General features: G+C 36.8%; 1 protein-coding gene across 7 annotated transcripts in view; it reads left to right on the top strand.

The window, feature by feature from the left end:
- Positions 1-18,685, top strand: part of SCAF8 (SR-related CTD associated factor 8) — a 194,913-nt gene that overhangs the window by 60,966 nt on the left and 115,262 nt on the right. For 4 of the 7 annotated variants that reach the window (XM_057528051.1, XM_028167451.2, XM_057528052.1 and 1 more), the window contains 8 exons: positions 1,091-1,191; positions 3,735-3,848; positions 4,833-4,989; positions 6,849-6,985; positions 8,613-8,757; positions 10,519-10,587; positions 12,966-13,184; positions 15,216-17,337. In XM_057528051.1, coding sequence (XP_057384034.1) covers positions 1,091-1,191; positions 3,735-3,848; positions 4,833-4,989; positions 6,849-6,985; positions 8,613-8,757; positions 10,519-10,587; positions 12,966-13,184; positions 15,216-16,669 — 2,396 coding nt within the window. In that variant the 3' untranslated portion in view covers positions 16,670-17,337. Of the gene's footprint in view, positions 1-1,090; positions 1,192-3,734; positions 3,849-4,832; positions 4,990-6,848; positions 6,986-8,612; positions 8,758-10,518; positions 10,588-12,965; positions 13,185-15,215; positions 17,338-18,685 lie in introns of those variants that run through there. The other 3 variants (XR_003623742.2, XM_028167450.2, XM_028167453.2) reach the window with 2 other exon arrangements.

The following is an 18,685-nucleotide window of genomic DNA, read 5'->3' as shown; positions in this document are numbered from 1 at the left end:
ATGCACAGGGTAAGACTGCATGAGGCAAAGAACAAAGAGCAGGGAAAGAACAATTTCCAGGTATCTGTTAGCTGAAGGATTCCTAAAGCTCACACAGGCCTGGAAGACGTTCAAGTTCTGACCAGCCAGAGTAGAGAAGTAGAGACCTTATTGAAACCCACATTCAGTAGAATGTAATGTGAAACCCACATTGCAATGGTCACATCTTAGTGTGGGGCTGAATTAGCTCTGGAGTAAAACCTGCTCTAGGCTGTGTTGTAGATGAAAGATAACCCAAAAGCTGGAGACTTCTTTTTTTTTTTTTTTTTTTTAATGACATTGACATAAATCCAAATATGTTAAAACTCTGCAAATATATCAGCTGTAAATATTTTTAAAGTCAGTGTTTTCAGGAAAAGGAGATGTTCATGGAGACATGAACAGTGCAGCTCAAAGTAGGCAAGATGTCTCATGTGTAGCATTTATTTCTTAAAGGGAAGTGGCTTCCAGCCCTTAAGTATCCCTAAGTCTTTCATGATAAAGAGTTCTAAATCAGCCTTTTCCTTTTTGTATATATATTTTTTGTATATAATTATTCTTTCCTTAAGGATAAGATACTGTTTTCAGATTTAGCTGTTGATTAAGGAGAAACATCCATTTAATCATTCCAGCACAGAAAGATACTTCAAAGGTACACAGATAGGATTGCAGTGAGAAGTGGTTTTGAAACTTTGTTGCACATTAGAATCACCTACAGAATTTTAAAACTCCCAGTTCCTGATCTGTCATACCCCATACCTTCCATCATCTTTTAGAGTGGGTTCCAGATATCCACAGGTGATTGATGTGTGCTGCCACGCTTGAGAACAGGTGATAATGCAAGAAGTTGACTTGGCATAGATGTGAATGGGTACCTGGTATTTTAGTTGATTTTAAACTAAACTAAATGTTTAAACATTTAAACATTTTTAACATAAAAATGTCCGTTAACAAGTATTTAAAATATACTGTCTTAAATTTTAATTTATTGTTGTTAGTGTTTTTTCCTCACCTACTTGAAAGAAGTAACTGTCTATGTGACTTGGGTTATTTGTCTCTTATGTCTTGACAGTATGTAGTACTACTCTGTGGGTTGGTCAGGTAGACAAGAAGGCGACCCAGCAAGATTTAACCAACCTGTTTGAAGAGTTTGGACAGATTGAATCCATTAATGTAAGTATCAGTTCTTAAATAATTTAAAGTTAAAAAAAAAATAGGGAGTTTTCAGAATCACTTTGGTTCCTAATTAGCCCAGTAATATCTGCCTTTAATCAAATTTTAAAAGGATTGTTTGACTCTAATCGTTTCTGTGTTTACTCTGCTGTTGTTTATCTCTTTGCTTAATTAATTTTTCTTTTTTAAATGGAAGTCTAACGAAATATTCTTAGGAGTTTTATAGCAATGTAATAGCACTTGATTCCTAAAAACATCGAATGTTTGAGTTAGCGGGAACTGTATGTGTGATCTGGTTTAATTCCTGTTTTTTTTAATGAAAGTGAAGGAGCTGAGTTAGAATTGTAATCGCCTGCACGTGAGCACACAGGTAACGGCGGAGACACAACTGGGCTTGAGGCCCCAGTCTTTTGCCAGCCTCTTCCCACCCCTTCCCACCCCTTCCCACGCCTCCCCCTTCTCTTCCTCTCAGAGCAAACCTGAGGCAAGAAAACCCGTGTGGTCACAGCGTAGCTCTGTCACTCCTCTTGATGGATTCTTTCCGTGTACCCAGTCTCCACCTTTGAGTATCTTCTTCCTCCTGCAGGGCTGTTGTTCTTCCTTGAGGCTAAAATAAGTAGTGGAATAGTCATTTGTTTGAGGAGACTTATTCCTTAACTCTCTGATTTTATTCACTGTTATTATACTTTTATGTCTATTGGACCTTTTTATCATTATTTACCAGGAAATTGGCTGGTTTTCCTTTCTAGTCTTAGATTCCTTATATTCTCAACATTCCTTATATGGCCAAACTTGACTTTTTGGTATTAATAACAGCAGTCTTTATTTAAATTGAATTTGACCATTTTGTATTTTACTTTCAACTATGTATGATCTCATTGGAGCCTCACAAGAAGCTGGTTAAGTAATTCAAATATTGTTATTTTACCAGTGAGGAATCTAAATGATTTGTCTAAGTTACACAGATAATAAATAGCTGATTGATTGGTTAATTAATAGGTAATTGGTTGAGTGTTTCAACTTAGGTATTTCAGATTCCTCTTTTTACACCATGAAAGTGTTGTAGGCTTCTTTTTTTGTCTTTTTAAATTTCACCTGTCAGAACATAAGTAACCTCTGAGTCTGTGATCATATAACCTCTGAAATTTTTTCTGATTTTCCCCTGCCTTTAAACTAGTGGTTCTCAGCTCTAGTTGCATATCAGAAATGGGTTGACATTTGAAAACACAGGGATGCCTTACAGGGATGCCCATGATCACTGCCTTTAGAGTCTTATCGAAGTGTCATAGTTACACAGGTGGTTTTGGTGCAAAGCCAGGAATCACTGCTCTGAACAGATCCCGAATCCAAGTAGCATTTTGTATTTTCACGTTGCTTATGACATTTGTAGTCTTTCTTATACCACAGTCATTTGGACATTAGTTTGTCTTGTCTCCCTCTTCTTCTGTATTACCTTTTAAGAGTGTGGTACTTAAAAGTAATAGGCACTAAGTTATTTTGTGAACTGAAGTGTACTGAATGGCTAGTGATAAAATCCAGGGTTTGAAAAATTAATGGAAGATTTATAAACCTTTCACTTCGTTTTGGGGGAGTTTGAAGACTGAGAAAAGTCCATTAGATTTAGCATTTAGTAGGTCATTAGCTCGAATAAAGTATTTTCGGTGGGTTGGTAAGGGGTTGGATCTGCGTTGCAAGAGATGAATTATGTAAGGGGTTAGATAGACTTCTCTTTTGAGAAGTTTGGTATTAAAGTGGCAGCTGTAAGCAAGACTGAGGGAAACGTTATTTTGACAGCTAGAGCTTATTAGGTATTAAGTACTAACAAAGTGATAGAATACCTTTTGAGTTCTTCATAAAGAAACTGAAATGCTCTGTGTATTTTTCTGAGTTAATACATTAAAGATAATTTTATGATCTGGTAGTTTATAGAGTAGTTAAATGCTTTGTAAATAAACCTCTTGAGAGCCTTACACTGAGGCTATCTTCTTATTCATATTAAAATCTTTGTCCAGAAGTACTTGGACAAAGTTAAGTTTTATAAAATTGAAAAGCTTTAGTTTTATTATTTGTTGTAGATTTTGGACTTTATATTAAGGATAGGATACTTCCCCAAAACAAAAATCCTTCTCACATTACTCAACATAACATTTGGCAAAATTTAAATACTATAGTAAATAAATTGTATGCCTTCAAATATGTTGGCCGTACAGTATTGTTTTCCTTTTATCTGGTGGTGTTATATACGCATCTTTATACATTGCCTTGTTTTAATAGTTCTTCATTGTGTGTTAAAACTTTAGTTGACACGTGATATTCAAGATTTCACATATATCATGGCTTAGAATGAGACCCAACTAGCTTCTGAATTTTTTTTTTCAACTGATTGTGCATGAATTATACCAGTAAACAGATAGCTGGAGGAAGAAAAGGGGAAACAATTCAGTATTAATAATCAATGTTCTGTTCCATTAAAAACCATAAAATGCCAGAAATGACTTGCCCTCCTCATACACCCTTTCTAAAGAAAATAATTTTTTTAATAGATGATTCCTCCCAGGGGCTGTGCTTATGTCTGCATGGTTCATCGACAAGATGCATTTCGGGCTCTTCAGAAACTTAGTTCCGGGTCATATAAAATTGGGTCCAAGGTCATTAAGGTGAGACTGGGGGGCACATGCTCTTATTTTATTGGATTGTTAGAATGTTTCCTGTATTTAAATTCATCTTCTTCTTTAATGTTATAGGCAAACCTTGACAGAAATTTATTATTTTAGTATTGTTGAATTATAGAATTTGGCTATAGGTAAAACAATAACCAAAACTTTATTCAAGCAGTTCTTCAAAATCACACATGCACAGTACTCTTAGTCAACCAGGGCACCATTTTATGAGCAGAACGTTTTCATTTTTACAAGTTTGTCTTTCATTCACTCCTTCCCAATGCTTCCTAATCCTACCCCTTAATTATATTATTAATGTCTCCTTTTTAACATCTTGTCTTATACAACTCAGGCCCTTGTGAAGGGTTTATTTATGTATATTTGTTTCCTCTTAGTCTTTAAACTGAGTAGTATTTATTGTGTATTTTTCCATTTTTACTTCTTATAACTAATTTACATTTTATTTCTGCTATTTGGAGTTAATTTATTCCATAGTTTCAGCAACTGAATTAAAAAATTTAAAATTACTTTCAAGGGAGTTAATATGCCCGTGCTTTGTCATTTTATGGCAGAGAGTTTCTCTATGTAAGCAAAAGTGTCACTGGTCTCTTGGAATACCAAGATTTTGTTTAACTATTCTAATTATCGCTAATGTAGGTTGACATTTTTATGGTGAAAAGTAGATTTGGTTTATTTCTGGAAATGTGTTGTTTTAAGGTCATAGTAAGAAGTGGAAATAAATCCCATATTATAAACACCACTGCTGTCTAATGCAGGTTTTATTTTACAAACAGAGTCAGAAAATACATGGAAAAAATTTCATTGGCTACTGTTATTCCAGCAGTGATGCTTTTGCCTGTCCTGCTGATTTTTAAAACTCATTTTATTCATATTTACATTGTTAGCATATAATTTTGTATGTTTTACCTTGTTCTTACAGTAAACATGAGCTTTCTTTTTTCCTCTCCTCATTCCTGATAGATTGCTTGGGCTTTAAACAAAGGTGTGAAAACAGAATACAAACAATTCTGGGATGTGGATCTTGGAGTAACATATATACCATGGGAAAAAGTTAAAGTGGATGACTTGGAAGGTTTTGCAGAAGGAGGCATGATTGATCAGGAAACTGTAAATACTGGTAAGAACCCTATGGGTAGTTTTATTGTTTAAAAATATGCTTAAAGGGTTGTAATAAGAGTTTTGCATGTTGGGGTGAATTGTGTTTATTTTATTTCCTGGATTCTTCCCCATCGTGCAAAAGAGGGGAAAACGTGAAACATGACCCTGTTCAATGTGTATGCTTAATGGGATCTATTTCATAAATGTCAGAGTATAGATAGTGTTCTAAAACTCTAAATGTAGCATTTTTTTATATATGTCTTTTAAAAAGTTTCCGTCTTTGAGAGCGTTGTATATATGGAGGCTGCTAAAGAATAATTTTTTCAGTTACTTGAGTTTAAATGAGAACTGGGGATTTAGGAAATTTATTTTAAAAATTTCCTAGATTATTTTGATTAGTATCTATGTTGAGAATGCCAGGAATAGAATCTCAGAGAGCTGTAGTTCAGATTCATGCTGCTCTAGAAAGCTTATAACCAAGTGATAAGCTGGCGTTCTTTTGAAAAATTTGTCTTTTTGTTTTAAAATTTTTTAGTTATAAATTCACAGAATAATGGATGCTTGGGAAAGAATTGAAATATGTTATACTTATTTCTTGACATCTTAGCTCTTCTACCAAAATTAGCTAATTTTCAGAATAGTATTTTTGTTCTCAGGCCAATGTACATATTTTCAAACACTTTTTCAGTTGTTTTCTTCTTGTCATTCTCTCTCTCTCGCTGTCTTTCTCTCTCCTTTTTGGGTGGATGTTCCTACAGAACATTTATTCATTCAAAAAATATTTCAGTTCCTACTGTGTGCCAGGCATAATTTTAGGAGCTGGGATTATAGCAGTGAGACAGACACAAAAATCCTTCCTCTCTTGGAGTGCACATTGTAGTACAGGGGTTGACAACAGCCCATGGGCCAAATCTTACTGGCAGCCTGTTCAGTAAATAAAGTTTTATTGAAACACAGCCATGCTCAGTTGTGTTTACCTATTGTATATGACTTTTTAAAATTCAACAACAGTTGAGTCATTGTAACAGAGAACACATGGCCCGCACAGTCTAAAATACTTACAGTAGGAAGAGTTTGCCAACCCACGTTCTAGTGGGAAAAAAATGGATGATAAGATAGATAAACTAGGTAGTATTTCAGTGTTGGTTAAGTTCTAAGAAGAAAAAACAGGGAAAGGGGATAGGCAGTATGGGTGTGGAGCTATTGGAGTTTTGTTTTAAGTGGTTGAAGAGGGTCTAATGGAGAAGGTGGTATTCAGAGGCATGAGACATGCAGCTATCTGGGAAAGAGTGTTTCATGCAGAGAGAACAGCAAGTGCCAAGTCTATTAGAAGGTCATGAGACGAGTATGGCTTGAGCACAGTGAGGAGTGAGTAGTAGGAGATGAAGTCAGAGAGGTACAGAGGGGCGAAGTTGTGTAGTCTTACTAGTCATTCTAATGACTTTGATCTTTAAGGGAGGTGAACCTTTGGAGGAACCATTGGAGCTTCTTTGTTCTATTTTCGCATTTTTCTGTATTGGGTTAATACTTGTTGTTTCCCCCTTATACCTTGTGACAAAATATAGAATAAGGTTGGTTTGTCTTAAATCAGACAGCCTTTGAGATACGTATCTATTTATATCCCTTTTAGGTGTTTTCTCTAGACTAAATATTTTAGTGTCTTTGATTTGTGCCTCATGTCGTGCTCTTTTGAACTCCTTAGTATCCTAATCAGATTTATCTCAGCAGAACCCAGTAGGTTGGCACCTACAGCTGTGGACACATCTTAAAGATGTGCCAAGGTAGATGAAGGACTCTTCAGACATGACATAAATGTGTACGTATAAAATGAAAAATTGCACCTATCCAGAGGAAATCAATTTCAAATATTTTGTTTAGAGTGGGAAAGCGTGAAAAGCTCAGAACCCGTTAAAGAGACGGTCCAGACAGCTCAGAGCCCCCCACCTCCAGCTGAGAAGGAGACGGTGGCCACGACCCAGGCAGAGGTCTTCCCGCCGCCTGTGGCTATGGTACAGGTTAGTGCTGGGTGTTTTCTTATTGTTTAATGTGTTGTCTTACAGTTTTGTTTTTACTCACATCTTTACTTTATAAAACTTGGAAGAAATTGTCCAAAATAGATTAATATTAAATACAAGCATTTTTGAAATTTTCCTTTTAGAAAAAGTATAATTCATACTTAAATGTTAATTTATTGAACAAATATTTATTGATTGCCTGCTCTGTGACATGCACTGTTCTAGGCACCTGGAATAAGGGATACATCAGTGGGGGGAAAAACCAAACAAAAGTCCCTTCCCTTATGGAGAGTTTGTTCTCATAGGGGTGACAGAAAATATAAAATTAATAAGTTTATAAGATACTGTGGAGGGGAGAAGGTAGTGTAAGGATCATCAGGAGTGCCTAGGTAGGTGTTTAAACTTTTAACTAAAATGGTGAGGTGGACTTAATTGAGAGCAAGACATCTGAGCCACAGCCTAAAGCTGCGGAGGCGGTTAATCATGTGGCTATCTGAAGAAAGCGTTAGGGGCAGAGGGAACAACCAGTGCAAAGGCCTGCAGCCAGGAGCATGTTTCGTGTGTTCCTGGAATAACAAGCGGGCAAGAATAAAGTGAGTGAGAGGCAGCTTAGTGTAAGTGAGACCTCGAGGGGGACTTTGGTTTTCACTCTGAGATGGGGAGCCATTAGAGGACTTTGACGGAAGGAGTGACTCAGTCTGGCTTAGAGTTTTAAAGGATTGCACTGGCAACTATTTTGAGAATAGAATAGTGGGCATTGATAAAAGCAAAGAGACCAGTTAAAAGACAGTTGCAGCAATCCAAGTGAGAGACGATGGTGGCTCAGACTGGACTGACGGCAGTGAAGGCAACGAGAAGTCGTCAGATACGAGGTGTATTGTCATGGTATGGCCAGCGCGCGTGGTCAGATTTGAGTTGTGAGAAAGATCAGAGGCAAGGTTTTTGGTCTGAGAAATTGGAAAGATGGAGTTACCATTATCTGAGAATGAGAAGGACTGTGGAAGTGTGGTTTGGGAAGGACAGTTGGGAGTTCAGTTTTATGTGTGTGAAATTTGAAGTGTCTTTGTAGACAGCAAAGTTGAGATGTTGAATAGACCATTGATACAATGCGAACTTTAGAAGAGAGGTACAGCCATGCCATAATACAGATAAATATTTGGGATTTGTTGTACCTAGGATGAGTTAAAGAATTTATGGTTAGGAGTAGAAAACAAATTAATGAGAAATTCAAGCCATTTTAAAGCTGTTAGTGACATGCTTCCTAATGGTGATTAGATCGCATGACATAGCTAGGTATAAACTTAGTGGGAGATGGCAGTGTAAAATTGAGCATGGTATTCACTGTTGAAATAGGTGCCCACATCTTTACATCACTTGAATATAAGGTAGATTTCACAATCTCTACATATACTGTTTGTTGAAAAATACTGTGTTGCTTTTACCTCAAGTAAGTTCACTTATAAGAACACGAAAAGGAAGAAAAAAAAACCCAAAACAACTTAATATAATGATATTTGTTACCTTCCTATAAAAGAAACAGAAATAATTTACCTTTGGTTGTCCTAAGATGTAATTGTTACAGATGGATAAAATGATACCTGGACTTTTTATTTTCTATCCACAAAAGATTCCAGTAGCTCCAGCAGTGCCTACAGTTAGTTTAGTCCCACCAGCCTTTCCTGTGTCAATGCCAGTTCCTCCTCCTGGATTCAGTCCAATTCCTCCACCGCCTTTTCTCCGCGCGAGTTTTAACCCTTCACAACCACCTCCTGGTAAGAAATTTTCATCTTATTGTTTGAACTCTATTTAGAATACCATTTAAAATGTTCTTTTTCCAGGTTTAAATGCTGTAGAGCAGTGATTCTCAAACCATAGCTTACATCCGAATCACTTGGAGGGCGTGTTAAAGCACAGATTGCTGGCCCAGCCTCCTTTTGAGTCAGTGGAGCTGAGGTGGGGCCGGACAGTTGCATTTCGAACAAGTTCCCAGCTGATGCATATTGTTGGTGGACCGCACTTTAAGAAGCACTGACAGAAAAGAAATGGAATCATTTAAAATCATTGAAATGCCTTAAAATAATTTAAAATTTATGTTGAAGTTTTTATATAGAAGTTCTCTATAGTTATCACCCATTCATCAGAAAGTATGCATTAAATTATATAGATTAGTCCTCCTAAAAATCATTAGATTTCCATTTTGGCATTAGAAGTTATAGTATATCTTAAAATGCTAATTGAACTCATAATACTTTTTTTGACCTAATAAATTATAGATAAACAGAAGTTCCTTGAATCATTGTTTCTCAGTAAAAACTATAGGTTACTTAACACTTATCAATTAAATATAAATAATTGCTTACATAAGTTAGAGATAGAGCTTTCCGTATTAGATCATGGGAGGTTTAGACAAAGGAGAGAGAGAATACAAGGGATCAAACGATATATGTTGTTTTTCAAAACTATTTCTATTTTTTTTGAACTTCATGAATTATTTGTGTACTATAGAAAAGAATTACTGAATTGACTTCTGTAATTTAAGTTCTTAGTCATTGAATAGAGTTCCTAAAAACTGTCAACAAGGCCAAAAAGTAAATTCATTGTCTGAAAATGGTTGTAATTTGTCATGTAGTGTAAATTTTTTAAATTACAGTTTAATACGTAATTTGAAATTGATGCAGATTTTAATAAGAACTTTATCTTTTTATATTTTAAATATTGGAAAACTACTCATCAAATATCTTCAATCACAGATCTGTATTTGTGATTGAAAATTAAAATTTTTTCTCAGAAGATATTTTTAAATGATTTTTTCAAAAACCATAACACATGGATTTTATAGAGCCTTTATCTAGCATTCATTTGTTGAAAATCACGTATCTTTTTTTCCCATTATTTTTAGCCACTATTTTCTCATGGAACTTAATGGTAGCTCTATATTTTAAAAATGCAGGGAAGCAGGTTTATAGTTTGATCATCTGATATTTAAAATCATAAAACAGCCAATATTAAATTTATTTTATTTATTTCTTACTTATTTTGTATTAAGATTTGTTTCAGTGCTCAAAATAAAATATAGTAACATCCAAGGTTAATTAAAGTATTCTGATATAGTGGGTAAACAGCATATACATCAAAGAAGTACAATAGCACATTTTACAGATGACATTATTGCATATAATGGTGTCAGCAGCTTGAAATACAATGTTTAACTTCCCGTGCAGTCACCATGCTAACACATAAACAGGTTGCCTGGCTTGACTTAATCATTGATTTTACAGCATCATAGAGCGTGCCAAGTAAATAAATAGGATATGCTCATGATAGGGATCTCTATGCTTTACTTAGCTTACTAAGGATCAAATAAGGTAGAGTATATAAAAGTAATTTTTTAAATGGAAAATATATTCATAAATATGAGGTAGTAATGACTGTTTTAAGAATGTAGAATTTCATTTATAGCTGTTGGAATCTTTGATTTAAAAGAAAGTGACTTTTTTTTAATTTTATTTTTGGTCTTTTTTTTTTCCATGTAGGTTTCATGCCACCTCCAGTTCCACCACCTGTTGTACCACCACCTACTATTCCACCAGTAGTACCAACATGTGAGTTTTCTACTTTAAGAATTTTCTTTCTTTATGATAGTGGTAATGTGTTGGTTCTCATTTTTGTGAATTATTGTTAATTTTTTTATCATGGAAGTTTTCAGACAAATGCATTTTTTTGGTTAAATGATTTCTAACAAATTAACAATATCATATGACAGTCCATATTCAGATTTGCTCTGTTGTATCAAATTTGTGTTTTTTGTTTTATGTATAAAATGTCTTAATCTAGAGCAGCCCCACCCACACCGCCCTTTTTAAGAATGCTTCATGTCTTTGACTTGTTGAAAAGCAGTTCACTTCTGTATGCAAGATCCCAAATAATGGGTTTGGTTTTTTTGCTTCTTTGTGGTATCTTCCTTGGATCTCCTGCAGATAGAAAGTTTTTAGCACCATAGGCTTGCTTAGAATATGCTTCAACTTTTTTGGTAAGAATACTTAACAAGTGGGGTGCTGTGGGCTTGACATTATATCACATCAGGAGCCGGGCAGTGCCTTCTTGTCCCACTTTTAATGATGTCATAATGGATCAGAGCATTCAGATAGTGGGACCTGGTCATTTTAAAAAGTCGCCCTTCAGATTTTCATCAGATGGTTTCATCCTTTGATTATTATTGCTGAATCTGCTTTTCATTAGTTGCAAAGTGGTGACCTTCCGAATTTTGTAATTCCTTCCACATTTCTTAGCAAGAATTTTTTCTGTAAAGAAAAACTTTCTCTTATCAACTAGTAGTATTTAGTTACCTTGAAGTACAGTTGTACAGGAGATGCTAAATTCTTTCCTGTAAGTGCAATTTTTCAGAGTAATGAGTTCTATGGATATTATCTGTGATACCCAGTGACTGAAGGTGGGGGAGGATTTCCCTTATTTCTCCTTCTCCACTCCCTTCCCTCTACTTTTTTCTCCTTCACTTTTAGTAGTGTTTATGGATTAATGGATTTTTACTTCCAAGTGGTTGCATTCACCTTTCTTTTTGCAGTTCAGTTTGTTCATTTTTGGACAGTAAGAGCCTTTCATGTTACTTCTCTATTCCTCTGAGATGACTGCATCAGTTTTTGAGAGCTTTTTGGCCTAATACTAGACCAAAGGACTTTATTGTAAAGAGAGTGTATATGATACAGAGCTTTACGTTTTGGTGTTATAACCCATTTTTCTTACATTTTTAAACTCTTTTCTCTCCTTCAGTGTTTAGACAACATTAGGATCCTTTTTGTGTTACTGTTGGTTAATTAGGAAGAATTGTTTGTTCTTTCTGAAAATTAGAGAAGTGCTCAGAAGCCGTTTCTGAATTCACCATTCACAGAGACTCACCTTACTTAGAGCCTCCGTCCCAGTTGTTTCTCCTTACGCTGTTCATTTTGGAAAACCTGGGATCAGTTAAAGGAGAACGAGAAACCCCCCCGTGTGCCGGCTGCCCCCCTAATTGCTCACACCGTCTTACCTCGTTCTCATAATCCCCATACATGATCCCGGTTGGTTTTTATCCCTAGTTTACAGCTCTGTTCTGTGCTAAGAGTTAGTCTAGGTAGTCCAGAGTTAAACGTGAGGATAAAAGTTTCTAAAATCCCAAAATACATGATTTAGTAGTGTTGTGAAATAAATTTGATTAGAAATTCTGTTTGTGATTTTTATATTCCTCTAGCTTAGTTTTTTAACATATAGGTGACATATACAGAAGAGTTTTTCTACCCATTCTTTATGCCTTTTTTTATATCTTTATAAAAAGGAAATGTTTTTACCTTTTTATTTGTAGTTCTCGTCTGATGAGTTTCCAACCTCATTTGACAAAAAGTAGTGAATGTAAAGACCCTAGTACTTACAGTTTCAACGGGATTGGGCAGATTTTCACTCTCATATTTGTTGGTCTTCACCAATCATTTCTGTATATTTAGATATTCCCATACTGGCATCCTTGAAAAAAAATTACAATTTTTTTTTTAATTGCTGGGATTTTGTTCTTAAGTATGGATCCTTATTTTACTAAACATTTCTCTTGAAAATATTTCTAAAAATTGTTGTCTTTCCCTATTTTTAAAAAATGAAGCTTTCTAAATATGATTTAGCTTCTTCAGGATGACTCATTTGTCATTTTGAGCATCAGTTATTATAGAATGTGCTAGGTAATACAGAGATGCCATTAAATGAAACACTCAAGCTGCCAGAAGTTAGTTTTCATTATAAACGAAATACAGGGACCAGAAGAGAATTCACATATGTCATGTTAACTGAGCAGTCTTACCAAATAATTGGGGAAAGAGGATAGGAAGTCATTTAAAACTTTGGCAAGACCGGTGTTGGTCATACTTAATATTTTAACCTAGCACATGAATTGATTAGCTAATTAAATCTGAAATATATATTCTCCTTCTTTAAACAGCTTTAGTGCAGCCGCCATTATCTATGACTCCAGAAACTGTGAAAGATGTTGGATTTGGTAGCCTTGTTTTGCCAGGTGGTTCTGTTGCCAGCAGTCTTGCTACTTCCACTCTGCCAGCTGGAAGTGTTTTTAATCCTCCAACTAAACAAGCAGAGCCTGAAGAAAAAGTACCTCATCTTATAGACCACCAGATTTCTTCTGGTGAAAACACCAGATCAGGTAAAAAGAAAAAAGAAATCCCCAGAAATACATAGCTAAATCATAATCACTACTTCTCTATATTGGTGTTTAATTCTTAGGTGCCATGAATGTGTAAAACATTTATCTCCTAAAGTTCCTGTGAAAAACAAATTTGGCATTCCCTTCAGGATAGTGTATAGATTTTGACACCTTCCCATTAAGACTCCTTCTCCTCCTTTTTTTGGCCTATTGGAACTGTTCTAATGTGTTATCAAAATAAGATTGCACAAAATATGTATACTTACAGAAAGATTAAAACAAACAAGTATTAGTTATAAGTAACTACTACAAGATATTCAGCTAGGTCTAGAAGATATAATATAGTTTTGAAAGCAGCAAGTCCTTTTTTTTTTTTTTTTTTTCTTCCTGTAACTGTAAAGCAGTTTATTTACTTGCATGATGCCACACACAACACAGGCTTTAAGTAGCAGGGCCAGGAATTAAACTCTCTCTTTTAGTTTTTTGAAACCTGCAAGCTCAGTGTTCTTTTGGCTACACTATACATCTTTTTTTTTTTTTTTTTTAATCTTGGAGTATGATTGCTTTACAATGGTGTGTTAGTTTCTGCTTTATAACAAAGTGAATCAGCTACACATATACATATATCCCCATATCTCCTCCCTCTTGCGTCTCCCTCCCACCCCCCATCCCACCCCTCTAGGTGGTCACGTGATCTCCCTGCGCTATGCGGCTGCTTCCCGCTAGCTATCTATTTTACGTTTGGTAGTGTACATATGTCAGTGCCACTCTCTCACTTCGTCCCAGCTCACCCTTCCCCCTCCCGGTGTCCTCAAGTCCCTTCTCTACGTCTGCGTCTTTCTTCCTGTCCTGCCCCCGTCCTCAAGTCCCTTCTCTACGTCTGCGTCTTTCTTCCTGTCCTGCCCCCGTCCTCAAGTCCCTTCTCTACGTCTGCGTCTTTCTTCCTGTCCTGCCCCCGTCCTCAAGTCCCTTCTCTACGTCTGCGTCTTTCTTCCTGTCCTGCCCCCGTCCTCAAGTCCCTTCTCTACGTCTGCGTCTTTCTTCCTGTCCTGCCCCCGTCCTCAAGTCCCTTCTCTACGTCTGCGTCTTTCTTCCTGTCCTGCCCCCGTCCTCAAGTCCCTTCTCTACGTCTGCGTCTTTCTTCCTGTCCTGCCCCCGTCCTCAAGTCCCTTCTCTACGTCTGCGTCTTTCTTCCTGTCCTGCCCCCGTCCTCAAGTCCCTTCTCTACGTCTGCGTCTTTCTTCCTGTCCTGCCCCCGTCCTCAAGTCCCTTCTCTACGTCTGCGTCTTTCTTCCTGTCCTGCCCCCGTCCTCAAGTCCCTTCTCTACGTCTGCGTCTTTCTTCCTGTCCTGCCCCCGTCCTCAAGTCCCTTCTCTACGTCTGCGTCTTTCTTCCTGTCCTGCCCCCGTCCTCAAGTCCCTTCTCTACGTCTGCGTCTTTCTTCCTGTCCTGCCCCCGTCCTCAAGTCCCTTCTCTACGTCTGCGTCTTTCTTCCTGTCCTGCCCCCGTCCTCAAGTCCCTTCTCTACGTCTGCGTCTTTCTTCCTGTCCTGCCCCCGTCCTCAAGTCCCTTCTCTACGTCTGCGTCTTTCTTCCTGTCCTGCCCCCGTCCTCAAGTCCCTTCTCTACGTCTGCGTCTTTCTTCCTGTCCTGCCTCCCCGGGATCCTCAGAACCAAAGTCCTTTGTTTATGGCACTACTGTTAGTATATTAAGAATTGTTTGTACTTTAGAAAGACTTTTGTTAAAGGTGGAGAATCAGTATAAAACCTGATATTTTTGTTTAACTTAAAAAGATTTCATGTAAAGATTTTAGGTAGCAGCCCCGCTTATGTTTTAATATGTAAATTTCACTATGAATGGTATTAATAATTTTAGCTTTAATTTTTTAATATCTAGTATACCTGGATTCTTGGGGGGCTACAAGTAGCTGATTAAGCTAACTACTAGAAATTATAGCATTAATAATTATAAACGTAGTTTCCTTTTCACACCAGAATGATTGTTTGTGTTTTTTTCTTCTTTCCATTTTAGTGATTCCAAATGATGTTTCCGGTGGCTCTGCGATTTTAGGAGGACAGCCGCCAAATGTGACGAACAATTCTGGAATTCTGGGAGTCCAAAGACCAAATGTATCGAGTAATAATGAAATTCTTGGAGTCCGGCCATCTAATGTTTCCAATAGTTCTGGGATTATTGGAGCCCAGCCACCAAATATTCTAAATAACTCTGGCATTTTGGGAATACAGCCACCAAGTGTGTCGAGTAGTTCTGGACTTCTGGGCATGCTTCCCCCGAATATACCTAACAATTCCGGACTTATAGGAGTACAGCCACCCGGTGTTCCAAATACTCCTGGACTTTTGGGAACACAGCCACCAGCTGGGCCTCAAAATTTACCCCCTTTAAATCTTTCTAATCAAAGGATGCCTGCAATGCCAATGTTAGACATTCGTCCAGGACTAATACCACAGACACCTGGACCAAGATTCCCTTTAATGCAGCCTGGAATTCCACCTCAGCGGGGACTCCCTCCCCCAGTGGTACTTGACGCAGCTCTTCATCCACCACCCCGTGGTCCTTTTGCTCCAGGAGATATTTTTAGTCCACCTGAAAGACCTTTTCTAGTTCCTGGAAGACAAAGTGTAGACAATGTTGCTAATCCAGAGAAAAGGATACCACTTGGGAATGATAACATTCAACAGGAAGGAGATAGAGATTACCGGTTTCCTCCCATAGAAACCAGGGAAACCATTAGTAGACCTCCCCCGGTGGATGTTAGGGATGTGGTTGGACGGCCTGTAGATCCAAGAGAAGGTCCTGGAAGGCCTCCATTAGATGGTAGAGATCATTTTGGAAGACCTCCTGTAGATATTAGAGAGAATCTGGTGAGGCCAGGCATAGATCATCTTGGTCGAAGAGACCACTTTGGCTTTACTCCAGAGAAGCCCTGGGGGCATAGAGATTTCGACGAGAGAGAGCATCGGGTTCTGCCTGTCTATGGTGGTCCAAAAGGCTTACATGAAGAAAGAGGTAGATTTCGGTCTGGAAACTACCGGTTCGATCCTAGAAGTGGTCCTTGGAACAGAGGATTTGGACAAGAAGTTCACAGAGATTTTGATGATCGCAGAAGACCCTGGGAGAGGCAAAGGGATAGGGATGACAGAGATTTTGATTTCTGCAGAGAAATTAACGGAAATCGTTTTGGACGAGAGAGAATTCAAAACACCTGGGTCCCCCCTCCTCATGCTCGGGTTTTTGATTTTTTTGAAGGGGCCACTTCTCAGCGAAAAGGTGATAATGTGCCTCAGGTTAATGGTGAAAACACCGAGAGACATGCTCATCCACCACCTTTACCAGCGCAGAGTGATCCTGAACTTTATGAAAAACTGACATCTTCAAGTGAAATAAACAAGGAGAAGAGTGACACAGTTGCTGATATAGAGAGTGAACCAGTGGTAGAAAGCACAGAAACTGAGGGGACATAATCATCACTCAGTAGGTAAAAGATACATTTTGTAAAGTTGTCATCTCTCTGTAATAGATTAATGGCTGACTGGACCATAGTTGTTCACTTTCGTCTGCCAGAATTAAGTTAATCTGATGTTCATGTTCACCTTTCTCTTAAAATAATTGTACAACTGACTTGTATAGACATTGTTCTTAATATGAACATGGTAGGTAAACATTTTTTTATTTTTCTGATAAAATATAAATGTTGCCCCCAGATTCTTTTAACTTCAAGGAAATGAATAACAGCTTGTCAGAGACTTCCTATGGAAGAAAGAATTTTTTAGATACTACCATTAGGTTGGATATGGTAATAGATATATTTCAAAATAGCAAGCGGTGGTATATCTTATCCATATCTTTAGGCTGCTGCAGAATTTTAAGGTAATAGACAAAGCTGTGATATTTTATGCAAAGACTGGCTCTAGATATTTGAGGAGCACAATACAGAGATTTTAAAAAGTGATTTTGTAAAATCTACACTATGGTCTCTGTTTCTCCAAAGTAAGTGTTTGTGATTTGTTCCTCATACTGCAGTGAGTAAAAAAGAAAAAAGAAAAAAAGAAAACAACATAAATATTAAAGTACGTTTCAATGTTGGGTGAATTTTGTTTTTAGATGCCAATAAAACTTATTTGTTTGATAACAGTGTTCTAGGAATTGTATTTTTTTAACCTACAGATTCTTAAAACCATGGATCATTAGCAGCATGTGCTTAGTTGGTGCAGACTTTTTCCGTTACTCGTAAAACAACAGCAAAGAACCATGTGGTTGGAAAGAGCATGTACTTCGATATAAAAATCATGCAGTCTCGTTAGTATGTGTGTAATATCTGTGTATATTTATTGCATAAGTCATATGTAGAGTTTTCTTTCTCTGTACGTCTATTTTCATGCACATACAGAGAAAAATAGAAAGTTGGTAGTTTAGATAATAAAATATTCTTTAAAACCGGATAGAAAATAAGAGAGATTTGGCTAATTGACATTGCTCATAGTTACAGCTCTTAGCCTTTATGATGGTAAAATAAGAAATATTGTAAAGAAATACATTGGCAGTTTGGCAATTCTCTTTTAATACAGTTAAGCATGAAGCCAGATTTAGCATCAAGCTGAATTCCACGTAAATGCTTGCATTGCTTTGTTTCACACTATTTGCTATTCTGCATAGATAGTGCTTATACTAAAGTACTTACTGGTCACTTGCCTGAAGTGAATTTCTCAATTGCACAAAATGTAGAGTAGTGTTGGTGGATTTTAAAACATTAACTTGTATACCAGAAACAATGTGTCTGTCATGTGTTTTGTAGGCTCTGCATAAGGCTGTTCAGATTAGCCTCCAAGGTAAACTGAGTAGCAGAAAATTTGGGATAAGTTTCCTGTTTTATTTATTATTACTATGTTTTTGCTTTTGCTTTTCATTTATTTGCTGTTTGTTTCTTCTTTGGGTTTTACATATATACACATATATATAAAACCATTGGTGTTTTTTCGTTTCTAATGATGGTTTCATTTGGTCCCATGAATAGTTGCTTTGTCTCCTATTCCAGTAATTCCTCATTTGTTCTGTTTACCTGAAATTCTTAAGTTACATTTGTCAAGCCCCCCCACCCAACCCCGCACCAAAAGAAATGATGGAGTACACCAGCCATTGAACATTGGGTGGTTTTTGCTTCCCTCTGATGATCTATAGATCTTTAAGGATTCTCGCCAAAAATAAAGTCTTTTCTTCTTGTAGGTTCTGAAATAGAAATAGTACGTTATTTATTTTGTTTTTTTTTGGAGAAGTGGATGAGAGGGGGAGTTCGGTGTTTATTTCTAGGGTAATTGAATTCAGTCCAATAATTCGAGTTGGTTTCAGATCATTTCCTTGGGGTAATGGGAAGAACTGTGACATTGGTACAAAGTTTTAATATTCTGGAAAGATTTAGCCTTGTCCTTAAGGAAATTATATTAACTGGGATTTCTCTCAAACTACTTTAGTTATATTTATCA

Source organism: Balaenoptera acutorostrata, chromosome 14 (genome assembly GCF_949987535.1).
Source record: "Balaenoptera acutorostrata chromosome 14, mBalAcu1.1, whole genome shotgun sequence".
NCBI classification, from domain to species: Eukaryota; Metazoa; Chordata; class Mammalia; order Artiodactyla; family Balaenopteridae; genus Balaenoptera; species Balaenoptera acutorostrata.
This window is presented reverse-complemented; position numbering and strand designations above follow the sequence as displayed.